The sequence below is a fragment of the Delphinapterus leucas genome, chromosome X (assembly GCF_059928025.1).
Source record: "Delphinapterus leucas isolate spDelLeu-1000000601 "Yukka" chromosome X, BTC_Dleu_Yukka2, whole genome shotgun sequence".
NCBI classification, from domain to species: domain Eukaryota; kingdom Metazoa; phylum Chordata; class Mammalia; order Artiodactyla; family Monodontidae; genus Delphinapterus; species Delphinapterus leucas.
Genome location: NC_143150.1, coordinates 114,345,608 through 114,360,421, shown reverse-complemented (window position 1 = coordinate 114,360,421; position 14,814 = coordinate 114,345,608). Strand labels below are relative to the sequence as shown.

The 14,814-nt window shown below is 39.6% G+C and overlaps 1 protein-coding gene across 1 annotated transcript in view; it reads left to right on the top strand.

The window, feature by feature from the left end:
* Nucleotides 1-14,814, top strand: part of PHEX (phosphate regulating endopeptidase X-linked) — a 234,136-nt gene that overhangs the window by 205,966 nt on the left and 13,356 nt on the right. Inside the window, exons 20-22 of the mRNA XM_089904684.1 lie at nt 6,546-6,611; nt 7,656-7,760; nt 11,815-11,891. Of these exons, the coding sequence (XP_089760810.1) occupies nt 6,546-6,611; nt 7,656-7,760; nt 11,815-11,891 (248 nt within the window). The remainder of the gene's footprint in view (nt 1-6,545; nt 6,612-7,655; nt 7,761-11,814; nt 11,892-14,814) is intronic.

Sequence of the window (14,814 nt, the reverse complement as noted above, 5' to 3'; positions counted from 1 at the left end):
ACATATATACATTCCTATAAAGGCACGAATGTAATTTTATACATGCTTTTCTGTGTGGAATGTTGTTCCTTTCCTTTTTTGTCTTCACCTCTACCTCCTTCCCCTTTCCCTCTCACCACTTTTATCTTCTCCACCTGTAATCCATCTCAATAACCCTGATGTACTTTTTCCCATGCTCACGTAGAGTTACACACATACATACATACACACGTGTGTGTGCACGCACGTGCTTTTACTTCACTGTTTTCAGTGGCTGCCTGAAAGTCCACGGTGTGAATGTACTCTAACACAGATGACTAATGTCTTGTTGAGGGTTACACTGTGTCTCCAGTTATTTCTCCACAATAAATACTGCTGCACTAAATACTCTTATTAGGTATATATTCTTTTTTTCTGTAGAGGATAGATTCCTACTGTTATTAAGAAGTTATAATATTTCATATTCCCACCAGTGATGGATGGAGGAGCATTTATGTATTGAGTTATTTACTTGTCAGTTTATGAGACCTTACAAAATATTATAGATGTTAAAAATTTTATTTTGTCATTCATATTATACTATTTTCTCCTCAATATATTTCTCATCCATTGTACTTTGTATATGGTATCTTTTGACAAACGAAATTTAAATATTTCCATATAGTCAAAGATACCTATCTCTCTTAAAAAATTGTTTCTGCATTTCCATTCTATATCATATGTGTAGTCTCCTAGCTTTTCTGGGAAGGTTTTTACTGTTTTGTTATTTTACATTTAAATATTGAAGCGTGTGAAACTTATTTCGCTGTGAAGTTTAATACGAGAGTTCACTTTTATCTTCTTCCAAGAGGATAGTCAATTGATCCAGCATCAGTGACTAAAAGACGTTTTTTTCTTACTTAATTGAATGTTTGTCAAATATTAGAATCTCATATATACTGAGATAAATTTCTGGATTCTATATTCTATTCCACTGATCTATTTGTTGATTTCTATACCAATGTGTTATTACTATGGCTCTATGGATTTTTCTGGTATCTGCCAATGCAAGCGCTGCCTCACTGTTCTTCTTTTATATACTTGGCCATTCTCAGGCAAATATACTTCTGTATACACTCCAAGATCATTTTGCCCATTCTCCACCCACTCCCCAAGAGAATCTCATTGAGATTCTAAGTTAAATCGCATTAAATGTATGGAATGACATTTTTGTCATAGTCTTCTTGTTCAAGAACGTGGTATGCCTTCCCATCTGTTTGGTATTTGTTTTCGGTTTTGAAATACGATTTTATAGTTTATCTCCTGTACATTGTTTTTACTTCTTTTTTCTTTTCTTATTTTGCTGGTTTGATCAGGTTAGCTTTCATTCCCTTCCCCCACTATTCGTTTTTTCTTGTAGTTTTCCATTGTATTTTCTGTCCCTGCTTTCATAGTTACAAGACACAGATTTCTCTCACTGTGTTTGACAGTGCGACCAATAATGAAGAATTGTTGATAGGTATGGATCTGCATGAAGATCTTCCTCTAAAACGCACATGCAAACTGTATCCTCCTAATTCATCTAGTCAAGGGCACAACACCTAAGAGAAGCAGGGGACCACACAGAACTGGAGTAGGTCACAGTGTATTTACACGTAGTTTCCCCAGAGTCTCTTGGTCTGTTAGTCAGGCACGTGCTCCATCCTGACAACTTGGGCTGGGAAAGCACCTGAAACCTCACTATGCCTCAAGTCTATTATACTGGGGTTTATTTCACCATTCCAGAAGAATTTAGGTAACAGTCTGTGCACTTTTAAAGGGAACGTTTATGAACACTGAGCCGGTTCTCCTGGTTCTGAAAGCGTATACAGCACCAGGGAGACCATCCCTTATCCAGGAGGAGAAACCAGACTCTGTATCCTTGAATAGTATCTCTAGCTCCTTTATCAGTGTCCTGGAAAGCCATTTCTCTGCCCATATATTTTAAAAATATCTACAACTGTGTCATGGGAAGACCTAAAAGGGGCGCTTCTGTGTATCTCTTTTCAATTCAGGGGTTATCACATTGTGAAAATCCATCTAGAATATATGTTGCTTCAGGAAAAGCATAGGGTTCTTCCCAGATGATGATTGAGAAGCTAATAAAAGAAACGGTGCCAGGTACCACAACAGTAACAGAACATTGCTGTTTTCTGGGGGTTTGTTTTTTGCCTTTTTATTTTTGATAGCATGTGCTAGATGTCTCTAATTTTGTTCAGATGACTGTAGAACCTGGATAAGCTGTTGCTGCTACTGATGCGTCATATACTACTATCGGCCTTTTATATAAATCTATCTATCTATCTATACCGCTCTCTCTATACACACATATATATAATTTGAATATTTAGAAACTTTATCTGTGCTGTCAACTTTGGAGAAAGTATCCCGGTTGTACCATGTTGGGTTGGCATTGTATAGAAACTAACAGCCATATTGGTATAGAAACATTAAACATAATTTTTCCGTTTGGACAGGGGTAACAGTCTGTATTAAGTTTGTAAGGTCTTATCTGCATGGGTTTGATTACAGAAACTAGCAAAGTACCTCTAAAAAAAAAAAAAAGCATAGAGGAGGGATTCTAGAGTCAGACACAGCTCCAGATTTTGGTTCAACCAGTTGCACGTTGTAAGTTTTTTTTGAACTTGGGCGAGTTATTTAACGTTCCTGTGTCTCAGAGTCTTCATCTGTGAAATGGGCAGCTAGTTTTGAACTCGTTAGTTTGTCTTAAGAATTAAATGACTGAGATAATGTAAAGCACCGGCATGATGCCTGCTATGCAATAAGTGCTCAATAAATTGTAGTTAATATTCCTAATACTTTGTGACATACTCATAGGTATGCCATCCCAGGAGAGAACAATACAATAGGGGCTAAAAAACCAAAAAACAATAGAAGAGCAGTTTTCTTGGAGGAAGGGGAATGCATATTTCCTGGTGATTATTATATGCAGGCATGGGAGTTAGACTTTACACTTAATTGAAACACATTTAATCCTCATACTGGTTCTGAGAGGTGTGCATATTACTAGCCTGTTTTACATATGAGGAAACTGAGGCTCAGAGTGATTAAAACCCATGGTAGAATCTACATTAGAGCTTAGATTGGTATGACTCCAACATCACTACTGCTGCTCCCCCCATATCATGCTCGTGTTCTCTTATTTGAAGTTCATTTTAAACCTGGGTGATGTATTGGGCGGAGACTATTCTACAACATCCATTTTGGCCAAAGTGTCAGATACTGAAGCTGAATTCTGACAAATGTGTACCTTTGCAACAAGGACGATAGAAAGGGCATGCCTGTCTCAGCATAAATCCATTCAACCGTCAGAAAACAGCTTCAGTCTCATTCCGCAAGGAGAGGGCGTGGCTTCCTTTGTGGATATAAAGGGCCATGCTTTATTTTTCTGGCTCCATTTGTGGAGGCCAATCCTCTGTACCTGAACCATTATTTGCGTTGGACTTGCGGGAGCTCCAATGGAGCATCAGAGAAACGGGCTGTTAGCAGCTGTTGAGTCCTGAGAGGCAAACCTAGGGCCATGGGGCTTCCCTGGTGGCACAGTGGTTAAGAATCTGCCTGCCAATGCAGGGGACACGGGTTCCAGCCCTGGTCCAGGAAGATCCCACATGCCACGGAGCAGCTAAGCCCGTGTGCCACAACTACCGAGCCTGCGCTCTAGAGCCCACGAGCCAGAACTACTGAGCCTGTGTGCCACAACTACTGAAGCCCGCGCGCCTAGAGCCCGTGCTCTGCAACAAGAGAAGCCACCACAATGAGAAGCCCGTGGACCACAACGAAGAGTAGCCCCCGCTCGCTGCAACCAGAGAAAAGCCTGCATGCAGCTACAAAGACCCAACGCAGCCAAAAATAAAATAAAATAAATAAATTAATTAAAAAAACAAAAACAGAAACATAATTCTCAACTTTAAAAAAAATACTGATGAGGGCTTCCCTGGTGGCGCAGTGGTTGGGGGTCCGTCTGCTGATGCAGGGAGCACGGGTTTGTGCCCCGGTCTGGGGGGATCCCGCATGCTACGGAGCGGCTGGGCCCGTGGGCCATGCTGCTGGGCCTGGGCGTCCGGAGCCTGTGCTCCGTGGCGGGAGAGGCCACGGCAGTGAGAGGCCTGTGTACCGAAAAAAAAAAAAAATGATGAAAAAGAAAAAATACTGAAAAAAAAATCTAGGGCCATATGGTCTACTGAGGTGGTCCAGAGTGGGAGGGGCCTGAGGGGTGAAGCTAGTCCTCAAACCTCTAAAAGAAAAGCTTAGGGGAACAAGGAAGGAGATTAAATTTGAGCATGAGTGGTTATAAACAGAAGCACTAGAGTCAAGAGGAGTTAAGACTTGAGAAGGTAACATATTACGGAGCAAAGGCTCTGGACAGAGACTGCTTGGGTTCGAATCCTTGTGAAATATGGGCAGTTCAGTTAATCACTCTTAGGTCAGGTCCATTAGAAGCAGAGCCCAAGATAGGGGTTTCTTAGATAAAAAGGTTCGTTGCAGAAGTAGTTTCAGGAGAAACCTGTAAGGTGGCAAGGAAGACCTGTTGGTTTCAGAAGTTTAGCCTCAGTTTGATCCCATAGAGGATTCTGGAGCATGAATTGCATCGCAGGAATTGTTCAGCCTGGGATAAGGGGCTGGGCTATTCTAACTGTACATCAGTCAGTTACTGAGAGGTGGGGGTATCACCTCCCAGCAAGCTCAAGGTGAGGGGATTCCCCTAAGCTAAGCTTAATCTTCCTGAGCCACTAGCAGTTACAGGACTGGGTTCACAGTCCTGGTAGAAAAGGGGATTTGGTGCAGCACCAATGACATCTGCGACACACTCTCAGCTTTAGATTCCTCATTTGTTAAGCAAGGATGGTGATAATAGCACTTACCTCGTAGGAGTGTAATAAAAGAAAGAAGGTATGTAAAGCAGGAGTGTTAACTTTTGGGGACTGAAGCTAGGAGGATCCTGGGTGATTACAGAGATTAATGTTTTCTGAAGATTAGTTTTTATTCATTGGTATTGTTTGATACCTGGGGGATTGGGCTAGCTTAAAAATAAAGAGTTGGTAGCATCTGTGGCTTGAAAGTTTAGAACAATGTGTATTAGTTTCCTGTTGCTGCTATAACAAATCACCACAAACTTAGTGACTTGAAACAACACAAATTTATTATTTTACAGTTCTGTATTTCTGACTGAGGTCTCAGTGAGCTAACGTCAAGGTGTCACCAGGGCTGCTTTCCTTTCTAGCTGCTGTAGGAGAGAATCTCTTTCCTTGCCTTTTCTAGCTTTTAGAGGCTGCCCACATTCTTTGACTCCTGGCCCCTTTCTTCTTCAAAGCCAGCAGTGACTGGTCAAGTCTCCTCACGTTGCATCCCTCGGACACACTCACTCTCCTGACTTCCTTTTCCTCTATTTGTACAGACCCTTGTAATTACATTGAACTCACCTGGATAATGTAGGCTAATGTCTGCAGCTCAGGATCGTTAATCATATTTTAAATGTCACTTTTGCCACATAAAGTAATATTTTCACAGTAATTTTTTTTATGACATAGACATCTTTATTATTATAGGGCATTATTTTGTCTCTGACGCAGGGATTGGCAAACTTTTTCTGTAAAGGGCCAGGTAGTAAATAATTTCGGCTTTGTGAGTTGTAAGGTCTCTGTTGCACCTACTCAACTCTGCCACTGTAGGAAGGAAACAGCCACAGACAATACGTATTTGAATGAATGTGCCTGTGTTCCAATAAAACTTGAATTATGGACACTGAAATTTGAACTTTGTATAATTTTCACATGCAACAAGATATTATCCTCCTTTCTGTTTGCTCCCCAATTGTTGAAAAATGTTAAATCCAGGCTTACCTTGCAGCCTGTAGAAAAACACGCAGGAGGTTGGATTTTGGCTTGTGGGCCATCTTGGTTTAGAATATTTTTTTGTCCTAGCCTATTTAAGGGTTTTAGAAACAATCTTCAAATGTTTGGTAGAATTTCTTCACTGTGCTTGGCTGGTTGTCATACATATTGCAAACCTTGACCTTGTGGTCTGCACTACTTCTGTTGGATTTTTGTTCCCCATGAGAGCTATCCTCTTTTTAATTTTTCATGGAATTTGCTGAAGGTAAAATGGTAATGGTTGGTCTTAAAACCTTGCTCCTGTGTGGATGGTAGATATTTGGAAACATAAAGCACACTGAAAAGAATACTCAAATTAGGTGAGTTAATCAGAGAAAGTAACCTGTATGTTGATATTTCTATTTTTTCCCCACTTAACCAGAGTCACTCAGAATATGTTAACATTTTATTAGAGCTGGCTAAATTGGTGAGAATAGAGAGGTGGGTGAGAAAGAAATGTGTAGCGTGATAAAACAGAAATTATGTTCAGGAGCACCTTGCTGGGGTTAGTTTGCCATCTCACAATATGTTATGACTACCTCTGATTTATTGAATGCAATTTTCTCTTTAAAATATGGCACTTTCTCTTGCTATCATACTTATGCCTCTTGCTGAATGACAGTTGGCTGTCAAACACTCTTATTTTCTTTTTGTTAGGTAAAGGGGAAGAGGACCCTGGGAGAAAATATTGCCGATAATGGAGGTCTGCGACAAGCTTTTAGGGTACGCACTGCAACATTTGCTGTGATTTTAAAAATTAAACTATAAAATACCATACGGGTGCACCTCAATTTACACCACAGACATTTTCTTGAGGAGTTAGAGTTCTGTAAATTCTGTGAATTTCTGTAAATTGAATTATATTTCCCCATTGACTCTATTATATTCTATTATATGAATAGGGCTGCATTTCTTTCTTTTTCCTTTTTGGGGAGTAAAGTCACCCTAAAAGTAATATTTGTTTTTAAGAATCATGTATTTAAAGGATAGTTTTCAGAAGGTACATTCAGTGTAATATTAAAACATGCTACAGAAATCTCAGGGCGAGGTTCATAGGCGTTTTCTTGAGTACAGTCTCTGTAGCCCTCCTTATAATTTTCTCTTAAAATACCAAACTTCTAAATTACGGTCAGAGGCTAGGGGTTCTCATATAGTGGGCCAGGTAAGAGTCCATAATAATGTTTTCATCATCCACTGGTCCATGGTTAAACAAGACACATAAGCAGCAAGATAAGAGGATGATGTAGAAAGACATTCATAAAGCTAAATGCATTCAGTGTAAAGACCAAGCTGTTATTCTGAGGTTATATCTTTCCTCTATTCTAGTTAAAATATACTTTATTTTATAAAATGATGATGATTGAAGATTATAGTTTTCCCTCTTACCTGGCAAAATTAAAAAAAATTGCCCATAGATTGGCCCCCCAATTTATTTCCATATGGCTTGCCATTGTGTTAGATTTGTTTGTTCCCTGGTAGGAATACAAAGAAAAGCTTTTTGGGGGAAGGGGGCATTATTTAACATGTGCCCACTTTGGCCCAGCTGGTTTGGTATCTATTGAGTGAAAGGTCTTTTTGCAGGTGAACCTGCTTCACTGTTAAGCAATACAACGTTGACTTGCATTTCCAGGTGTTTGTTTTCTTAAAGGAAAACTTGATAGGCTACATTTTGCACATGGTGGAGGATATATTTAATATCTCTGCGCTGGCTGAGAAAAGAGAAGAGCCATTATTGCAGCAGATCATCTCTTCTACTTCTCTCCCCAGGCTTACAGGAAATGGATAAATGACAAGAGGCAGGGGGTTGAGGAGCCTCTCCTACCCGGCATTGAGTTCACCAACAGCCAGCTTTTCTTCCTGAGTTATGCTCAAGTGAGTAAGACCAAGGAAGGGGCATCAAAGATGAGACGTGGGGCTTTGGCTTGCTCCCTAGATCAAAGGTTTGGCACCAAAGTTTAATGGCATAACTTTGATTTCAGCTGCAGTCTTATCTTGCTGCTTATTTTCTGGACAAATATCACCTTTATGTTCTATGGGACATAATTAATTAACTGACTGAATCAAGGTTTATTGGTATTTTTTATCAAGTGGGTTACCAGCCTTGTGGTAACTCACTTGATTTTTAGTATATCCTGACTTCTTAATGTATTTGATACTATTTGTAACCATTTCTAGTGACTTGTTCTTTGGCTTTCTTGGCCCTGTGGTTTCCTGCATTTCTCCTCCTTCACCTCATTTGCTGACTTTACCCCACCACTCTCAACCTGTGGGGGACCCTCAAGGCTATGTTCCCAACTGCCAAATGAACATGTGAAGACAACTAGAGCTGAAAACAACAACAACAAAGGCAAGGAGAGTCATGTCACCCTTTTGTGAGTTTAATGGGCTCTCTGAGCAGAAATTGAAAGATGTGCCCTAAATAAGGTACAATTCTGAGTTCGAGTATCTGGCCAGTGAGCCAAGTGCCAGTTGTTCTTTGTTATTCGGTTATTGCACTGGTTTATGTCACAATATGTAGCCTCATTTTCAAACAAGTCTGGGGTGGGTTGATGACGGTTCTGATGCATGGCCTCACAGTGGGCAAATCTGTATCTGTATGCTCAAAACTGGGCAAAAGTTTTCATCAGTACAACTTTCTGTTCCTCTTTTCGTTCACTCCTCAGTAAGCTCATTCATTTCCACGTCTTCTTCGGTTGACTCTGGCTAAAGAATTCTCATCTGTCTGGGGTCTTTGTTTCTTAAAGCTGACATGACAACACTAAATAAATGATCATTTATCAACCTGACATCAGCAAAAGTGGAGTCAACCACAAAGTGACTTTCCTTTTTAGTTTTCTCACTTCTATCAACACACCCTCACCCTCAGTCTTTGGGTCTTCCTGGTTAAGAAACCTGGATTCTTAGGTCTTATTTGATTTACCTGTCCTCATTTTTATGACATGTGTCCCAAAAGCTGATGTTTCATCCTTTTAACTGCTCTTCAGATTCAGCCTCCGTTTCTCCCCATTACCCTATTTCGTCATCTATAGACTGTCAGCCTCGATCTCGTCTACTCTGGATTATCCCAACAGCCTTATGGCATGTTTTCCTGACCTCGGCGTCTTTCTACCACTGCGTGTCTTACATGCCACTGAAATAGCATTTTAATTTCATTACTGACCTGCCGAAGGAACTGCAGTGGCTCCCAAGTGCCCACCACATTGAGACCGAACACCTTTCAAAGTTCTCCTCAGTCTTATCCAACTCTACCCAACCAACTCTAAATTCCCATAGCTCCACCAGACTCACACTTAGCCGGCAGGTGTCCTCACTTCCACCGCACAATGTTCTGCTCATTATTGTCTGTGGTTTTGCTTTTGATTTTCCTTCTACAAAGTGACGACCCCCTTTGTACTCCTCCCCCTCAGATTATTCAGTTCCATCTTTACCTTCAGGATCCATGTCAAGTTCCACCTCCTCCGCATCTTCCACAAACTTCCCCAAGGACTCCAGTTCTCGTTAAAAAGAAATCTCCAACTCCTTTGCATTTATCTTCATTACCATGCAGTTGAATACTTAATTGTTATCAAAATGTAAAAGACTTTTACTTTTATCTTCATAGCTCGTACATCTTCATACACTTCTTATTTATCTCCATAGCATCCAGCAAAGAGGCTGGGTATATTGAAGACACTTGACATTTTTAAATAAATTGCTTGAAAACACTGAGATTAACACAGTTCAATTAAGGAGACTTTCTTTTGGGTCAGTACTGGGCCAGATATCTAAAATAAGAACACAGATATAGTTAGAACTTTCTAGAGCAGGGATTCGCAAACTAGAACCCGTGAGCCATATGTTGCCGCTGTCTATTTTTGTAAATAATGTTTTATTGGAAAACAGCCATGCTCTATACTTTACACATTGTCTATGGCTGTTTTTGTGCTACAGTGGCAGAGTTGAGCAGTTAAAACAGAGACTTACGATCTGCAAAGCCTAAAATATTTATTATCTGTCCTTTACAGAAAATGTTTGCTGTCCTCTACTCTAGAGGACAAAGTACAAGGTCTGTCAGTTCTTATTTAAGTTCTTACTTTCTAACTTAAGGTCCATCTTAGTAGATGAAGTAAATTAACTGATATCAACGTTACAGTCATAGTTTTGAAATGTCTCCAAATAAAATTTCAAACTATATATGACTTACTTTAAAGAGATTAAGAAAAAAATGACAAGATATTTTAAATTACTAATGAGAAATTTATCTTGGAGCTTTTCCTACTAGCGGATTGAGGAGATTTTCAACCTTCTATACATTGAAATAAGTCTGCTTATAAGGAGTAAAATTATTTTCTCTCCTGGGAAGATACTAGGAAAACAGTACGAACAAAAATGTGCTTTTAGAAATCTCATAAATGATACATGAAGCAAAGACAATACTACATAATAATGGAAGAATGTAAGAGGAAATAACATACGAAAAAGTGAGGTAAAATTGTGAGAAACAACTTCACCTTAGCTAGCTTCTGAGGAAGTTAAGTGCTCCCATTACAAAAACATCTTCAAAGTCAAATTGAGAACCACAGTGACGGATGGTTTATCTTCATCAAAAGCAATAAAGCAATAGCATTGTATCACCTTTGCTGCTTCCTGTATCCCTGTAGTTTCCGTGACCCGTCAGTTTTTCCTCAGATATTCTTCTTATCCTTCTTCTCTCTCTTCTCATTGCTACTTATTTAGTAGACATTCATTGGGAACCTTCCTGGGGCCCATAAATAATCTTCAAACTACTGCCAGATAAATCTTTTAAAATACCCCTGCCAGATAAATCTTTTAAAAATATATTTTTTTTATCACCTTTGTGCTCAAAACCAATGTTTAAATATAGTCTAAACACTGTAGCCTCTTGCTCAGGACTTCAGAAATCTGGCCCTATCCTCACCCTCCCCTGGTCTCCCATTGCTGCCCACTATGCACCACACAGTCCAGCCAAGCTGACTGTCTTGCTTTTTCTTCTCTCAGATATGTCTTTGTTTCCATTTTCTCCTCCACCTGGAATTCCCCCCATCATATTCATGTTTCCTAGTTCTATTCATACGTCAAGCTATATCATATTTCAAGACACAGTTCAAATCAGGATTAAGTAGGTGAGGGTACATGAACAGACAGTGCAAGGAAAGGTTTTTTTCTTGTCCATGTTCCATGTCCAGCATGGGTCAGCACTGGGGCTCTGCTCGTAGTTACTACTCAAGGACCTGGGTTTTGGAGTCTTTATCTCCACATGTGCTTCCGTGGTCACCATAGGAGTAGGGAAGAAATACGAGGAAATGTGCACTGGCCCTTAATTGTAGCATCTTAAATTGTTCTTAATACTCTTAAAACTTCTGCCAGATTTTTAAAGCTTCTGCCAGGAAGTGACATATATCACTTCTGCTCACATTTTATTGGTCAGAGCAAGTCATATAGCCATGCCTAACTTCAAAGGAGATGGAGCAGTGTCCTTCTATCCAAGGCCTGAACTAGGATGAAGCAAACAAAGCACCCAGGGTGCAAACTACCTACTTCTCATGACCATATTCAATAATGGATGATTGATTCATTTTATTGATTCAAACGAATGTGGTTAAATTTGATAAGGGCTATTCCAAGCATGTTAACTGAATGAACACATTGGTTGATTCCTGGACACATATGCTATTCTCTTGATTTAAAGCATTTGTTTGGAAACCTCTCTTAATTTACTCAAATTCTGGAAGTATTCACAATGATAAAACTTTCTACTCTGGGAATTGGAATAATAGATGTTACTACTGATGAAGGTGTTATCTGATCTACTAAAACTGCTTGTCATCCGTTGAGTCTAAAATTACTCTTCAGTATAATTTGGAGCAGTTAAGGCAGTAGAAAATGTGTAATTGAAACATAATTATCGGGATGTTTTCTCTTCTAGGTGAGGTGCAATTCCTACAGACCAGAAGCTGCCCGAGAACAAATCCAAGTTGGTGCTCACAGCCCACCTCAGTTTAGGTAAATAGGCACATGGGTGACACTAGTATTTTTTTTTTTTTTTTTGCCGTACACGGGCCTCTCACTGTTGTGGCCTCTCCCGTTGCGGAGCACAGGCTCCGGACGCGCAGGCTCAGTGGCCTTGGCTCACAGGCCCAGCCGCTCCGCGGCATGTGGGATCCTCCCGGACCGGGGCACGAACCCGCGTCCCCTGCATCGGCAGGCAGACTCTCAACCACTGTGCCACCAGGGAAGCCCTTGTGACGCTAGTTTTTAACTGCGCATCTCCATCTCCTCCCCTCCCCAGCCATCCCCAGGGCTCTAAAATAGGTGATCTGACCAAAGCCTGCATTGTGAACAGTGATAGCTCCATTTCACAGACCAAAAAAAAAAAAATCTGTCCAAACAGAAACTAAGCATCTTTTCTTTAATTAGTAGGAAGCTGGTTTAGTTAGCATTCTCTCACCTAAATTTCAGTAGTAGGCTTTTGTACACACCTCTAGTATCAAGAGATCTGTGAGATTGTACAAGACTCCAAAGGTAATTTAGAATCCAAATCATAGCTTTAGTATTAATTCCCATTTATTATCTTCCAATTTTTGAAAGGCAGCAATCCATGGGTGCCCTGAGCACACCACAGGTGCTCAGTAAACTGGCATGTTTGATTTATCCAACTGCCTACTTTTTAGAAACATGGGCCAAAAGTCTCTTTTCTTAGATAAGGATGAGATCTTATGCACTGTGGCTTAAAACACCTAGAGCTCTGGTTTAATTTGTGTTGCAGAATATCCTATTTAATGCCTCTTGTTCTTTCATACAGCCAACCAACAGACATGAATGAGTGCCCACTTTCTAAATAGCTCTGAACACCAAGGAGGATATATGGTGATATTTAGCTATTGTAATTCATATCTGGAGGCAAAAGCTCTATATTTTGGCTTTTAGTTTGAGTCATATTTTGAAACAATTGCTTATATATGAAGGGAAAAGAATTATGAATTACAATCTTATTTAATTGTCAGAATGTATAAAATATTAAGTAAAAATAAAATTAAGATTAATATTACTTAACCCATGCTGGGTTTCTAGCATAGTTTGAGGGAAATTTTCTATAGTAGGGGACAGAGTTATAATAGTAAATGCAAGAAACCGTAATAATTTGTATTTATTTGTTCTTTGCTTAGAACATATTACATCTGGATATCTTTATATTTAATGTTTAAACGAATCCATTAGCATATTGCAGGAAAGTCATCTAAAATTTCTCCTGTTTTAAAGTCTTATTCCCAAAGCCTTGCCTTAGAAATGCTTCAGAAATTGACTATAAATTACCCAATAGCATAAAAATCTAATCATTGTGTTAGAAATTCTCCCCCACTGGGCTAAACTGTCACGAACGCTGACAGTCTCTAATGGACTGAAATTTGATTCCACTGACAAATGTGCGGATGAAACCACACAGCGGATTAATTACTCAACAGATAAGTTTTTAAAAACTAATTTCCGTTTACTAACTAGTTGCCTGTAATGTTGGATTTTAGCTGATAATTTGCAGAGTATACTTACTGATTGTCAGCTAAATTCTCTCCTTAACACTTCCCAGGGTGAATCATACTATGAAACCTGCATCCCTCCCCATACATCCCAGCTAAAACACAAGAGGTTATGGGGATTCGGGGATACAGGCCATTATATTCATTCAAATGCCCGTAGGGAACAAAGTCATTAGGGAAGAAACAGTCAGTGGCCGAGAATGCTGTCTCTAGTCAGCCTTTTGAACATGCAGTCGAGTAAGAAATAGATGAGGGGGGAGGTTTTTTCCTGGCTTGTTAGTGATCTCTGCGGTAACTGTAGATTTTGAGTGCAGCAGAAATCACACAATGGAAATACCACTTCCAAAAGGCAGTTAGAATCAAAGTGCTGAGTAGGAATCCGCAGTCTTTACTGCAGTCAGGGAACTTGCAAGAACACCAGATTTTTAACTCCGGTAAAGCATTACTCATCAATAACAGCTAGACACCATTCATTAGCTTACGGTTGCATAAACCAAATTCTAGGTAAATATGAGCCTTCAAACATAATAGGAGTTTGTAAAAAGTGTTTTTGTAGATTGAAAGAGTTCTTTAAAGATAATTTAGGGACTTCCCTGGTGGTCCAGTGGCTAAGACTCTGTGCTCCCAATGCAGGGGGCCCGGGTTTGATCCCTGGTCAGGGAACTAGCTCCCACATGCCGCGGCTAAGAGTTCGCATGTGACAACTAAGGATCCCGCATGCCACAACTAAAGATCCTGCACGCGGCAGTGAAGATCCCGTGTGCTGTAACTAAGACCCTGAGCAGCCAAATAAATAAATAAATAAAATGTTTTTTTAAAAAAAGGTAATTTAAAGATAGCAACAACATGGATGAATCTTAACAGACATAATACTGAATGAAAGAAGTCAGAGGCAAAAGAGTGCATACTATGTGGTCCACACATGTGAAGTTGAAAAACAGGCAGAACTAATCTATGGTCAGACTAGTAGTTATGCTTGGAGGTGCTACCGTTAGGGCACACGAGGGAGCCTTCTAGGTGCTGGAAATATCCCATGTCTTGATCTGGGTGGTAGTAACATGGGTGTATTCATGTGAACTAAATGATCTTTACATTTGAAATGCGTATACTATCAGTTATATCTTCCTTAAAAAGTTAAATTAAAAAATAGTTAGAAAAGCTAAGTATTGGTAAATCTTCTAGTTTGTAGGAATTTGTGAATTTATAGGAATGTATGACCCTATATACAATTTATAGGAATTGTAGATCCTACGGTTTATAGAAATGTGAAGATATTTGGAAGATTAATAGCATTTGTCTGGTTCTAGTCTCGGCTCTGTTAATTTCTTTGGAAATTTACTTAACCATTTTGGGCTTCAGTTATCTCCCTGTAAACAGATTAAGTGAATGCA